At 36.5% G+C, this 15,344-nt stretch overlaps 1 protein-coding gene across 5 annotated transcripts in view; it reads left to right on the top strand.

Annotated features, from left to right (window-relative positions):
- Positions 1-15,344, top strand: part of GAK (cyclin G associated kinase) — an 83,848-nt gene that overhangs the window by 28,108 nt on the left and 40,396 nt on the right. For all 5 annotated transcript variants that reach the window (XM_087886418.1, XM_087886416.1, XM_087886417.1 and 2 more), the window contains exons 5-11: positions 61-203; positions 1,303-1,428; positions 2,977-3,066; positions 4,850-4,985; positions 5,783-5,895; positions 6,665-6,776; positions 8,846-8,969. In XM_087886418.1, coding sequence (XP_087742544.1) covers positions 61-203; positions 1,303-1,428; positions 2,977-3,066; positions 4,850-4,985; positions 5,783-5,895; positions 6,665-6,776; positions 8,846-8,969 — 844 coding nt within the window. The remainder of the gene's footprint in view (positions 1-60; positions 204-1,302; positions 1,429-2,976; positions 3,067-4,849; positions 4,986-5,782; positions 5,896-6,664; positions 6,777-8,845; positions 8,970-15,344) is intronic.

The raw sequence follows: 15,344 nt of genomic DNA, 5'->3' as shown, positions 1-15,344 counted from the left end.
AATTAGCATTCCTATTGCCTCTTCCATAATGTGTGTGATTCATGGATTTTATGTTCTTAGGGCAGCTAGTGGAATTTTTAAAGAAAGTGGAATCTAAAGGCCCCCTCTCGTGCGATACAGTTTTGAAGATATTTTATCAGACTTGCCGTGCTGTGCAACATATGCACAAACAGAAGCCCCCTATTATCCACAGAGATTTAAAGGTAAGGAATCCACATTTTCTCTACTCCTTATGAGATTGAAGCAGTGATACTTTGACTTAGGATGTTTGCCTGTAGTAGTCTGAAAAGTAAAGAGTAACAAGTCTAGGTTGTCTGAGAATGAGTTAGAGAAGATTAGGTTAAGTTCATTTTTTGCTAAAAGTTTCCCCAAACCTGGACATTTTTTCATGAGCAACTTCAAAAGAGTTGATATTTAAAAATGTTTAAAAAGGGGAGGGGATAAAACCGTACACCCCTGTTTCAGAACTAAAAAGTGGAAAAACCTTGAGAGTTGGTCATATGTGTAAAATTCACTGAGGAAAGAAACAGAGCAGAAGAGACACGCAGGAGCTGACTACAGATAGTAAATGCCACCATTTTTTTGTATAGCTAGTGAAGGGATTTAAATTGCAATATAAATAATTATATTACAAATGACAGATGACCTCCTTTTTCCTTCTGGTACCTTCTAGTTCCCAGATTCCCAAGCAGTCTGACTACTTTCTGGAATTTATCCTAACATATCAGCAGAACCAGGCTGTAAAACTTACCTGGAAAACAATTACCAGTATTTCTTGTTTGTTAACTTTATATAGTGTTGGCCAGGACTGAAGTCAGACCTCAATTTACTTTTTCCCCTTGATTGGATAGTGACTAGGTAGAAATCAATGCTTAAAGAGTTTTAGAATGGTGTAAGTATTTTTTTAGGAATTTAACAATGGATTGATGTCAGGTTAAAACATAAAGGAATCGTTTAGTAATGTTATGTTATTAAAATGATATGAACTATAGTGTTCTATATGTTGCATAGGGGATGAACAGTATATACATGTAGGTGAGAAAGTGTGAGGTCTTGAGTCTCATTGCTGAAGCATTTAAAATTATCTTGTTCTCAATAACTTTCCAAATGTTCTTCGGAGCACACTGTTTATGTACAAACAAGAACTGTAAAGACAGAATATTTGAATTTCAAAGCAGGCTATTGAATCTTAGAAAAATGGTTAGTTTAATGAGAACTTTGATGATCTGTGTCTACTTTGGTGATAAGAACACAGATATGCCATTTTAATCTTCAGTAAATGTGTGTAACTTGTCTCTGCAGATTGAAAATACGCTGATAAGTAATCAAGGAACAATTAAATTGTGTGATTTTGGTAGTGCAACAGTTGTGACACATTATCCTGATTATAGCTGGTCTGCACAAAGACGGGCAACTGTTGAAGATGAGGTAAGACATCCAGCACTATATTTTATTTTCAACATGTTGTGTTCCCTTTTGAAAACAGTAAGGATAAAAGTTTCCCCTGTCCAGTTGTGTCTGGCTCTATCTCCATGTCTTTGCTAAGGGAGGCAGTGTTGTCTGAAGACATTTCCGTGGTTATGTGGCGAGCATGACTATAGGCTGAAGCGCACAGAACACGGTTACTTTCCTGCTGAAGTGCTACCTATTTATCTACTTGCATTTGCATTCCTTCGAACTAGGTGGGCAGAAGCTGGGGTGAGGATGGGCGCTCACCCCATCATGTAGCGCTTGGGTCTCGAACCTGAGCTATTACCTTTCCAGTTGATAAGTTCAGTGTCTTCAACTACTTGAAGCCATTGCACCCCACATTTGAAAACCTTATTATAGTGATAATAATTCTTAGCTAAAAAAATTAGTTGCGTATAATTTATATGAGAATCTTATTTTTGTTGAGTTTATTCATTGGTCTTTTCAAAGAATTTCCAGCATTTAGGTGGCTTAGCTTCAGTTGCTGCCGAGTATTGCATTATTTGAAATTCTACTCTCTGAACTATGCTATTAAACACTGTGCTTTTTTGTTTCATTTATGCTTACCTAGCAAAACAGATGGATATATTCCATTTGAATAAACTTTGTGCCAAAACTCCATGCTGGGTTTTCAAAATGTATTCCCAGCCAAGCTGCATCTATTGTCCTCCCTTTGTACAGTTCGGTTTCTGAGAACAGCTTTTCAAAGAGTTTGTCTGTTTCTGGCAAGAACTGATAGAAAAAGAACAGGAAATTGAGGTTAGGAAGAGGAGATGTGGAGGGGAAAATCAAAGAGCTTTGGATAGAGCCAGACCTCTTTTTCCTTATCATTAAGTGTATTCTACCTACTTGTAAAAAAACTGCTCAAACATATAGGAGTGTGTATGGAAGTTCTATTTCCTTACAATTCCCATCATCTCTTCTTTGATTCTTTAGCTGAGCAATCTGTGAAGAGTCACATACTCACTTTGATGTAGTAGCTCTCTGTTGCCTACAGGGAGAGTTACATAATCCTATTTCTGCTGAAGACTGTGGGGGTAAAAATTTTGCACTGGGTCAGGACAAAAGCTAAACAAATTTAATTTAGTTGGAGAGATGGAGAGCACTAAGATGTACCTCTGGTTTAACAGTGACCTTTTTTGTCCAGAGTATCTGCTCTACCACAGAAGAATAGCATTTTCTCAAAATGCTTGAGTACTGCAGACTAGATAACTTTTCTCCAAAGACTACAGGAAAGTTGTTTGTTTCATGAGATGGGTGGCTAGATAAATTAGACAAATAAATAAAATAATTGAATGCAACTAACTAAAGAGTTTCATTATTATACGTTATATAAGTAAGCTCTTTGGTTTTGCAAATGGATCTGCTTGTTGTAAAAGCTAGGATAACATATGAAAAGGCTGAATGTTAAACATCATATGGCCAAACTTTAACAAATAAGTGAATTTGATGGAAAAAAATATATACTTGTGGATTAACTATAAATCTCTTATTTTGTGTGTACAGGTCACAAGGAACACTACACCAATGTATAGAACTCCTGAAATTATAGATTTATATTCAAACTTTCCAATTGACGAAAAGCAAGATATATGGGTATGCGTTTTCTTTCTGCATAGGTAGATTTTGGGGGTTGTGATTTGTCCCTATTGATTAGGCTTTCTCATTTATTTAGAGAGCTTCCCCTTTTTCCTTTCTCTGATAGACTCCACCAGGTAGCTAATACTAATCTGTTACAATGTATTAACATCATTCAGTGGGCATGTTAAAATTGAAAAAAAAAGCTGCAAAATCTAAAATTGACATCTCAAAAAGCAAAAAACAAAAGCCCAATAGTGTGATGGAAGTAACATGGGTAAAACCTTAGGAAAGCAGTAAAATACCCTTAGAAATAGTAATGTTCCAACCAAACCTCTCAATTCTGTTCCTGTAAGACTTATTCTGCTGACTTAATGCTCATCATCAAGGAAGCTGCTTAACCTTTCCTAAGGTTTTGCACAGACCAGAAACAGGACATTTTCTACCAGGAGGCTTAAAGTCTTAAGTGGTATGACACAGAAGGAAAAAGAGATAGGGAAAGAGAAGGAAAACCAGCTCATCATTGCTTTTGAAGATAATTGAATGGAAGGAAGCACCCACAATTCTAACTCAATAGACTGGACCATGCCAACTCATGTTTGCTTCTGCTTTCTAATATTTATAGAACTGACATTAAAACAATTAAAATGAATTACATTTAATTAAAGCAATTAAAAACAATAAATAAAATCCAATAAAGTTCATTGTGGGATCAGACCCAGTGGCTCTCTTTCAGAATAACAGAGTTGGGAGGAACCTTGGAGGTCTTGCTTCCTGCTGAAGCAGAAAACCATATACTATTTCAGATGAATGGTGTTCCAATCTCTTCTTAAAAGCTTTCAGGGTTGGAGCATTCACAACTTCTGGAGGCAAGTTGTTCCACTGATTAATTGTTCTAACTGTCAGATAATTTCTCCTTAATTCTAGGTTGGTTCTCTCCTTGGTTATTTTCCACCCATTGCTTTTTGTCCTGCCTTCAGATGCTTTAGAGAATAGGTTGAAACCCTCTTTTTCTGGCAACCCCTTAGATACTGGAACACTTCTATCATGTCACTCCTAGTCCTTTTAATTAAACTAGACAGTTCAGTATATTTCAATTTCATCTCTCTTATGCTCCCAGTAAGATGTGTAATAAAAATCTCCCTAAAAAGCACCAACATGAAGTTGTCAAGAAAAGGAAAATGCAAGAAGATCTAAGGGTGACAAGATTTTTTCTTAGAGTCAGCTGAAAATATTCTGATAAAAGAGAATATATGTATTCCATGAAAAGCTTCCATAAGCAAAACTTTATTCAACCATAATACCACATAACTATAGACAAAAAGACTAGCTCACGTGATAAAGTTTCTCTCAATGCTACCACAATAGCTTCTTTTTGATGATCCAAAGCCACGAAGAAAGTTATCTGAAAAATCTGAAAACACAAGAAGCAGAGGATAAAAAGAAGGGCCCTTCTACGCTTTGGCTCATTTGATAGTCCATTTCCTCTGTATGCTTTTAACAATTGCCTGCAAAACACAACGGTGCCAATAGTTGATTTAATTCTTTCAAGAGATTCCAAAACATGGTGACTTTTTAGAAAGCGGTATCCTATTTTTAGGCACCTGTTGGATAATCATGCTTGTTGATGAAGCATTTAAGTCTCTTATCAGATGCTGAATTGTCTGTCAAATCAGCTCAAAATGTGAAATGACAACAACTTAAAAGGAAGGATAGTCATTATAACAATTGATTTGGCTAAACCTTGAATGATTTAGTCTTGTTTGGCTTCTTTTCGTAACGCTTTGTTATTTCCATGCAGGCCTTGGGTTGCATCCTCTACTTGTTGTGCTTTAGACAACACCCATTTGAAGATGGAGCTAAGCTTCGAATAGTCAATGGAAAATACTCCATCCCACAGAATGACACAAAATATACCGTGTTTCATGATCTTATACGTAAGTTTAAGACAAGGACACCAAATAACCTGGAGAGGTGGCATGAAAAGGAGGGGAGCTGTTGATTTTGTAGAGGATTTTATGGTTTCCTTTTAAACTCAAGAATGCATTTGGTTACTATACCTACAAGTGTATGTGAAAGGCCTCTCTATAGCAGCTATTTCAACATGCTACTTGACAAAGACTTGGACAGACATTCCATGCTAGAGAACAGTAATGGGAGCCATTACAAGTACAAGTTATATAGAATAGAATAGAATAGAATAGAATAGAATAAAATAAAATAGAATAGAATAGAATAGAATAGAATAGAATAGAATAGAATAGAATAGAATAGAATAGAATAGAATTCTTTATTGCCAAGTGTGATTGGACAGACAAGGAATTTGTCTTTGGTCCATATGCTCTCAGTGTACATAAAAAGAAAAGATACATTTGTCAAGAATCATAACGTAGAACACTTAATGATAGTCATAGGGTACAAATAAGCAATCAAATCATACTAGGAAACAGACAGTATCAATATAAATCGCAAGGATACAAGCAACAAAGTTACTTTGTTACAAAGTTAGAAAGTTATTTGAAGAGGATAGACTAGGAAGAGCTGGCCTACTCTTCAGGAAGAAAACGAATACATGCAAAAAGATTGTCTTTATTGTTTCAGTATAGTTTAAATGTGTGGCTTCATTCTAGCTACTTCCGAGTGCTAGCATTTCAGAGTTACATCATAGCAATGATCACAAGTCCTATCGGTAGGCTTTTAACATATGCTGATCTTTTTCTTGCATTGTCTTTAGGTTCTGCTTTGAGGGTGAACCCAGAAGAGAGGCTGTCCATCACTGAGCTTGTCAATCAGCTGCAGGAGATTGCGGCTGCTAGAAATGTGAATCCAAAGTCCCCTATCACAGAGGTAATAGATCCTGTATGGTGAAACCAATTCTCTGCTATGTGGCAGCACTGTGTGTCACATGGTGGAACCCCAGAAACCCCAGCAGGCATGTAGGTATGATTAGGAAGAAACCTGCATCATATTCATTTATTTCTGCTAAGAAAATGTCATGGATGTATCATCAGGAATTGAACTTGATGTTTAGCTTTAGTAAAAGCCTATGACAACACCTTTTTTAGCTATCCTCTGTAGTAAGATGAACAAGGAAATAACATAAGAATGTCATTGAATGGGACAGAACCAGTGGCCAGCTTTTGGTATTTTTGGGAGGATTGCAAAATGTTGAGTATAGAGGATGTCATTTTAGAGGGCTATTGGGAACTGCAGAAGAGATAAATACTACGATTGGCTTTCGGGAATGGGAATTGCATAATTCCTCCCCAACTCATCCATTTATTCTGCTCTCTTTCTGCTCCTCCGGGCTATGTTTTCAAAGGTGAAGGAGAAAAGACAGTTGATGGTGATGATAGAACAGTCTATGTAAGCCAGTCCTCCATTTTTAATAATTTGGCTTAGTGTTTTTCCACATTAATTAGATTATTGCTTCTTGAATGCTTCATTTAGAGCTTTATATTAAAATCAAAATTTGCAGCGATCCTTATATTCTATTTTTACAATCAACCAAACATATTTAAAGTGACTATTACTTTTTTTAGTGCAGATTGGCTGTGGGTGGGGAAGAGTGGGAGTATATTTGTGTTCACTCCTGCTGTGATGCTTTCCCCCCCAGCTTCTTGAACAAAATGGGGGCTACGGGAATTATGCTCAGCCTAAGACATCTTCAGCCTTGGTGCCACAGAACTCAAAACCTGCTGGTCAGCTTAACAATATATATAATGCAGGTATGATGCTTAATGGAATTTTCTTTGTGTTCTGTCCAATTCTTACTGTTTCTTTTAACATTTCTGACATCTTTTTTATGTAGCCTTTCTTGCAGTATTTGACCATCTCAATTCTTATTTATTTTAGTATTGCTACTAAACTTTTAAGTTTAGACTTAAAAAGTTTTCCCAAACTTAGAAATCCTGGTGAGAAATAATAGTAATCAAGCTTTGAACAGAATGATGTTCTGTTCTGTTCCTTACCGTCTCATATTGATAATGTCATATATCAAGGTTTTAGATAAGGAGACCAATTCATAGTTTATTCTCAGCCATGGATAATTTTGGTATTTTGGGCCAGTCACTCTCTCATAAGCCAAACTCCTCCCAAGAGAAAAAAGGAAAGGGAAGGTTTATGAGTCCCACCTTGAGCTTCTGAAGGAAAGTGGAATTTAAATATAACAAATTTCCAGATTTGGAATAAACCATGGAATCATAACAAACCACAGTGGTATGGAATGTTGGAGTAAAAGGAGGAAAAGTGATTCTGTTGGATGTAGAAAATTCAATCTGATTTTATAGTTATCCTTCTCTGATGAAGAGTAAAAATCGTATGTAGATTTTTGAATATTTGTTGACAGTATGATTCCTGGAACACAAACTGTATTAAAAAGGAAAGTTTTGTTTCCTGACTTGTAAGCCAAACATAGGAACTTTAGACTGGAACTTAGAACTTTCTATCTGTGCCCTAATGGACCTTCAGAATAATTACAATATTATAATTAACATTAGGAATATATACTTAAAAACAGGGCATCTTAGAGACCAGCAAATGTATGTGTGAATTTGTGAATTTCAGTCATTTCACTGGATCAGATGTACTTTCTGATATACAGCTTAATCAAATAGTACATCAGTATTGGCACTGGAGTCTAAAAACGAATAGTGTCTCTAGATGAAATGAGTGAAATTTTGTGAAGTTAGTTGAAATGCCATAGTTGTTACAAATGCCAATGGAAGGTTGGTTCTCCAATTCTGGAGGTTTATAAGCAGACCCTGGACATCTACCTCTAGTGGATGGTTGAGTTAGTTTTTTCTGCATATTGTACAGCAGGGGTCTCTAATCTGTGGGCCGTGGCACACTATTGGGCCATGATGGGTTTGCAACTGGGCTGTGGAAATGGTCGGTGAACGCACACATGCATCCTCACTTGCGTGAATAAGGGGCAAGTGCGTGCACACATGCTCCATTTATGTGAGCAGCAGGCATGCATGCATGCCGCTTGTGGAAATGGAGCTGTGCGCACGAACTTGCCAGCCGCTTGCATGAACTATCCCTTCCTGCCCTCTGGTCTGCACAGCCGGAAACATTGGGGAACTCTGCTGTAGAGGGTTGGATTATGAGCCACGGTGGCACAGTGGTTAGAGTGCAGTACTGCAGGCTACCTCTGCTGCCTGCCGGCTGCCTGCAATTTGGCAGTTCAAATCTCACCAGGCTCAAGGTTGACCCAGCCTTCCACTCTTCGAAGGTGGGTAAAACGAGGACCCAGATTGTTAGGGGCAATATGCTGACTCTGTAAAACGCTTAGAGAGGGCTGTAAAGCACTGTAAGGTGGTATATAAGTCTAAGTGCTATTGCTATTAGATGGTCCTTGTATTTCCTTCTCACTGTATAGTCTTACCATTGTGTGAGCATTTAAAACATACAGCAGTCCTCTGATCCCTGAAGGTAATAGCAGCCGGCTGCCATCTGAAATTGAATGCTTTGTTTATTGCAGCTAATAGTTTTGCAGGACTGTGTTTGCTTCAGAATGTGTGGACTGTCTTAGAAGAGGAACCATTTGCTGCTTTTCTGTTGAATTATTACAGTTGGCCGCTCTTCTTTGTGTAGAAAAATATTGCTTTAATTAAAAGACACAGACTAAGGTAATAATACATAAATAAAGACGGCAACTAAAGTGCCCTGCTGAATTTGTTTTTAAATGGAAGTACAATTTAATGCAATTTCTAATGGAAATGTAAGTCTGTTTAGAGTAAAGAATAATGATGATTGCCTGCTTGGGTTATAATGCTGTGTTCTTGGCTTTTAGGGCTGATAGTGGCAGAATGTGACCAGACTGCTGGTGGGTTTTTTGATATCCTTCGAGGTGGGACCGAAAGATTTTTCACAAATATCAAGGATACATCTTCAAAAGTTATTCAATCTGTAGCCAAGTAAGTAAAAGTGTGGCTGTATTGATATTTCCATTCTCTGTACTGCAGTTCACCATTCTCAGTGCAAAGGGCATTTTATGTAGTACCATTATTTTCCTTTGGGAATTTTTATTTTATAAGTTACAACCCATTTACAGTCTTGTGGACAGGAACACTAGGAATTCGACTAAGATCAAAGGATGACTCTCTGATTTGAACCCTATCCTTTCCCTTGCTTTCTTGGGAGAATAGAATTGTTCCTTAATCAGGTTAATATTGATCAATATTGATATTGGGAAAATTTTGGAATTCCAATTCTGAAAAATCATACGGCCAGAATGACTCTTATTCACTAAAAGAAAAAATAATAATATAATAAAGTTCTAAAAGTCAGGTCTCATGTGCAAATTAATTTAATTTGTTTAAACTTAGTACTTACTTGTGGTCTAATACCAAGACAATAAATTTTAAAATATCGTATGCCACTAAACTCAAGCCCTATATATAATTTATTATCTAAATTACATTCAGTGTTCAAATTGTTTGCAAATTTGCTTATAAGTACTTCCTTACTTATTTGACACCTGATCTTTAAACATTCCTAAGTACAGTAACATTTTCTCTGAAAAAAATTAATAAGATATATTGTAATTGGTCTATGGGGCTTGGCTTTTTGGACATCCTGTACATATATATAACTGTGGTTTGCCCATTAATACAGTAACCATAGTTTCTTGATTTTTTTTTTTATTAAATTTAAATCTCTCCTGTATTATTTTTACCAGTAACTCTAGGCAGTGAACAAGCGATTGAAAGAAAGTGATAACTTTAAATTATTACTAGGAATGTTAGATCTTGAAGCAGAATTGCCATAGTGTATATTTCAAATGTGGCCTTTCCTTTGAATAGTTTTAAAAAAATACCAGACAATAAGCCAAATTTAGCCTCCAAAAGTCTAAATTTTAGATTGAGGAAAAGAGTGACTTCCCATTCATTAAATATGCCCAAATTTTGGCAGCAAAATCTTAGCATGGCCAGGTGATACATGTTACTCTCTTTGAATTTCATAATCTGAAAAAAATTAAAACACCTTTTCTTGTATATTATGTTACATTACTTCTTTCCAATTACAGTGGAATTCTTTTTAAAAATCTTTCTTGTGTTTCAGTTGCATGTTTAACTATCATTTTGGAATTATCCATAATGCTTTAAACCTGTTAAATAGACTTTAAACGAGCACATCTAATTTACATGAGTAAAACAACTAGAATCCAGTCAAATTATTCCCTTATACATTGCAAATTACATCACGAATGGTGTGTTCAAGGTGGCAAGAATATTAGGAATCAAAGCTGAGATTTGCTGAAAACAGGACTGTCAAGCTAGTTGGCTTTTCAGTTAGAATAATTTCCCAGTTACTAAAGCTATAGAATCATACTGTAAGGTTCAGTATAACATCATTAATGGTCCCAAACATCATTCATTTGTTCAGCGAAGCTATGCTTCGTTTCTAATCTAGTTTTGGATCTAGCTCACATGTTAGATGTTAGATAAGACAGTAGTGACCCTTCAAGGGTTGCTCTGTTCTGTGTCGCCTTAGCAACTCATAGTTTCTAAATCATGTGAGGCTGCGTCAGTCATTCTTTCTTTCAGTTATTGTCTGAGAAGAAGTGTGGGCATGGGAACAGAGAGTTCAGAATGACCCATGTGATGTTTGCTTTCCAAAAAATGCCAAGACGGGGTGGGGAGTAATGAGATGGATTCACATTTTTCTTTTTTTAGGTCTACAAGATTAAGCTACCTTAAGCTGACATGAGAAGCAAGCCCTGCTTTTTTGCTTTTGTTTTGTTGCAATAATTTTTTTTAATACAATAGCTGGCGTACAAGTGAAATTGAATTAATTGAATCCGTTAGTCTGTTTTCTCCTAAAGCCGAGTAAGATTCTTTCATTTACATACACTTTTGTGCCTGCTCTAGACCAGGATTTTCATGGGGAGGGGAGAGGAGGTGAGTTGGGCCCATTTGAGATTTCGAATATCTGTAATGGTTGCCATGGTAAATCTGACCAATCACAGAAGCCTCGTATGACCGATCATAAACAGACCCCAGGATTGGAATTACTCACTGTTTTATTTTCTAAATCTGACCAGAGGAACTGTAAGTTATGCATATAGTAATTTGCTTTACTGCATGCTAACTTCCCATTATTATTTTTTTTTATGAAGGGGAAAGAACTGGATAAAATGCTGGACAAGCTATAGGTGGCACACTGTCACTCATTGATCTTAGATAGCACTTTGGGGTCCAGGTTTTAGACGAAAGTTTCTGTGATCTGTAGATCATTGATGCCCCTACAAATAATCGATTGAAGGAAGATTATATTCTAATAATATATTCTCGAGTGCCATCCTTTCTGTTATATTCAGTGTTGCTATTGTTATTATTGTTTGTTGTTATTATTATCTCTTTTATTCATTAAACATGAAACTCGATCAACTGAACATTTAAAAATGTATCACATTTTATTATTTATTACTCATCACATTATTTATTATTATTATTAATATTATTTGAAGTTGTAATTGATTCAGAAATATCATTGTGCTATGCTGCATTCTGTGAAGTATTGTTGCTTGGTGTGACTTCAATATAAATCAATTACTCTGCACATTTGATGATCAGATCAATGGTTATTACCTCATTGCTAAAGAGAAAAGGTTTAGGCTCTGATATAGGTTTTGATGATAATGTAATGGTCTGCTTAAAAGGAAAGGATGGGAACTTCTGTTATTTAGATATCAGCAAATAAATCTATAACATAATTTCAGTTTTATCAATCTCTTGATATGGTTTTATCTTAAATGTACAATTGCAAACTTGGAATGAAATAATATAACTTATTTGGGAACTCTAAAGGGTAAAGTATTCATCATAGGTTCAAAAAGCCTTACGACTTTTTTGAATCTTTGGTAGTCCAGTATGTGACTGGTAGCTTTTGAAGGATAACTACTGTATTGAAGAGATCAGTGGGAGAAAGAGGCAGAGTCCTCCATCTCTGGGTTAATGCCTAGGGACAGTTGTCACATAATTCAAAGTCTTCATGCATTTTTGCGCAAGGAAGACATAACTAGTTAGACTGGAAAAAGAACATACTTCTTCCTCTACTGTTCAGCAGACTAATCTGATGAAAAGTTTATGAAACTGATGTTTAGGGAGATTCAGGTCTAGTATTCTGGAGGGATTATGACATCAGGATTAGGCTAACCAATCATAAATTAGTTAACCCACATACTGTTCCATGATGTCATTCTGTTGACCAAGACAATGGTTTAGTGTCACCAAGACCTCAATATAGCTCACTTAGTTTTTTAGGTTTTCCTTTTTGCTAGTCATTCAGTGCTTGAATGCTAGCAGCTGTATACTGTCAGAGGGAATTCTCATTGGGATGGACTGGAACCGTTTCTTTCAAGCGGGGTCTTTCCTGGGCAAGGTGAATGACCTCAGGAGATAAGCATTCTTAGCTGGAAATAAGCAGCATTTTAATTGGTAGAAATTACAAATAAACATATGAAAAAATACTGTATCTCTCAGAATATGAGCAGTATTTATGAAAACAGTCAACTAAGTTTGAGAAGAATTGTGAGCATTGTCTCTCACCCATATCAATGGTTCTTGTTATTCATAATGGTATCCATCCAATTTAATGTGGGCTATAGCATTTGGGACAAGGAAAAACAAAAGTAAAATTTGATTTAGAGAGTTCAATTTTTTTAATCTTTATTTTGTTTTTTGGGTGATTTCTGTTTTGTTTTGTTCTGTTTTATCTTACGTTTTGATTTGGTGTTTGATGCTTCTTTCCTTGCCCATTTTTCCCCATTGCTTTTCGTCATTCCATGCTCATGTTCCTTAGCAGCCCAAGGTAAATATTTCTTCAGTATGTTAGTATTCGTACTGTGTGTGCATGCTAGAAGCCAATATCCAACTACAAAAAGTTTTCTGAACTCTTAAGTTTTACCTGTGCCTTGTGATCTCTGCTCAATGTTTTAGCACATGCATAAAACATGTATGCAAACCTATAACCTTATGAATTAAGACATTGCCATTAGGTTCTCAGTTACGTTTATATTTAGTATCATATTTTTGGTACATGTACATCTATAAAGTTCCTTTTTTTCATCAGCCCACTAAATTGCTATATCTCATATTTCTGGCTGTTTTTTTTCCTCTTCCAGTAAGGACAGAGATAGTAAGAAGCAGATTATTGTCAAGTATTGTCCCTGAAATCTTTTATTTCTTAATTTCTGTGTTATTTTTAGGACTTGAAAGAATGGGGCTGTATTTTTAGAGCTATGTGTAGCCAGATCATTCAAACTAAAATCGTTTTCTGAAGGGCATAATTCCAGTAAATGTATTGCAACAACTAAATTGAAATATGCATACATTGTAAATGTCCACCATGTGGGTTGTTACATGGTCAGATCTCCCAAAAATGGAGAAAAAAAAGTTGTTGCAAACGCTAAAGAATAGATAAGAATGGTTCCATGTATAAAACTGTGGCTTTGGTATCCAGGCCTAATGAAAAATTTAAGCTAGTGCATAAATATCAAAACTCCCATTTACCTTTGCTACATAGGATAGGGAAGGGAAATTGATACCACAAGGACTTGCTGGGTTCTTGCCCTATTTTGCACACAGTTCTATTCAGACCAAACTAAGAATCCACTGACTTGGTCAAATGTGATCCTTATACACCATTGTTAGGGGGATTCATAAAATTGGTCAAAACTGCGGGGGTGCAGTGATTAGAATGCAGTACTGCGGCTAATTCTGCTGACTGCCAACTGCCAGCAGTTTGGCAGTTCGAGTCTCATTGGCTCATGGTTGACCTACCCTTCCATCCGAGGTCGGTAAAATGAGGACCCAGATTGCTGGGGGCAATACGCTAACTCTTTAAACTGCTTAGAGAGGGCTGCAAAGTACTGTGAAGTGGTATATAAGTCTAAATGCTATTGCTATTTGAGCTTATTAGCAACTCAAAAAGTGCTAATTAAGGTGCTCTAGGTGTTGGCTAGCCTACTGGCTCCTTCCAAATAGTTTCAATTGCAATGCCCATAATTCCAAGACATTCCCTCTATCCTTCAGCTATGTAGTCCGTGCCACAGTTCAGGAAGAATTTTGCTCAGTTCATAGCTTTGCTGTGAAGCAAACTGGCAAGGAGATCACAGCTCAGTTGGTAACCCATTTAAAGGAAGATGGAAATCCTGAGCATAAATGTGGAAGGCAGACTTGAAATAGCTGGTTAAAGAATTTGTCATTTTTGTGTGTGGGTGTTTTGTTTAACTTCTCTACTTTACTAAATCTGTTTTTCAAACCTAAAAATGCTATCCTCTTTAGGAGTCTTAAAACCATCTGTGCCGACTTAAATTAACTTTTTTTCTGCATATAATATTAGTTATCTTCCTGCTCACTGCTTGAGACTTATTTACCATTATGTCCCACTGCATAATTGATCGTTATTTTGTAGACTGTACTTGTATAGCTTAATACGTTCACTACATATAATCCTCAATTTATGACCACCATTGAGCCCAAAATTTCCATTGCTAATCAAGACAGGTGAGCTTTGCCCCATTTTACAACCTTTCTTGCCACAGTTGTTAAGTGAATCACTGCAGTTGTTAAGTTAGCAACACGGTTGTTAAGTGAATCTGGCTTCCCCATTGACTTTGCATGTCAGAAGTTGAAGTTGCAAAAAGGAATCACATGACACACTTCAACCCTCACAAATATGAGCTAGTTGACAAGCATCCCAGTTTTGATCATGTGACCATAGGGGTGCTGCAATGGTCGTAACCATGAAAAACAGTCATAAGTCATTTTTTTTCAGTGGCATTGTAACCCCAGACAGTCACTAAATGAAAGGTTGTAAGTTGAGAACTATCTGTAGTATTCTACTTCCTCCTGTTCCTTCTTTTTCCCTATGTAGTTATTTAGTGTTGTTTGTTTACAGCACTAAAGAGGTCTGGGCTAATGGAGGATTAAAAGCTCTGTACCCGTTGTGTTTTGAAGGACTTTTTTTGCTGTTCATGTAATAACAAACTAGACCAGGGGTCCTCAAACTTGGCAGCTTTAAGGCTTGTGGACTTCAACTCCCAGAATTCTCAAGCCAGATATGCATAGCTGGCTGGAGAATTCTGGGAGTTGAAGTCCACAAGCCTTAAAGCTGCCAAGTTTGAAGACCTCTGAACTAGACTATTAATTTTTCAGAGCTTTGATACAATCTAGGAAGTGGAAATCTGTGACCCTCCGGATGTTACTGAACTATAATTCCCATCATACCTCACCACTGAGCATGCTGTGGGAATACATATATACAGTTGTAGTTACCAATAGCTG

This window comes from Pantherophis guttatus, chromosome 2 (assembly GCF_059756535.1).
Source record: "Pantherophis guttatus breed Tessera chromosome 2, ASM5975653v1, whole genome shotgun sequence".
Taxonomy (NCBI): Eukaryota; Metazoa; Chordata; class Lepidosauria; order Squamata; family Colubridae; genus Pantherophis; species Pantherophis guttatus.
This window is presented reverse-complemented; position numbering and strand designations above follow the sequence as displayed.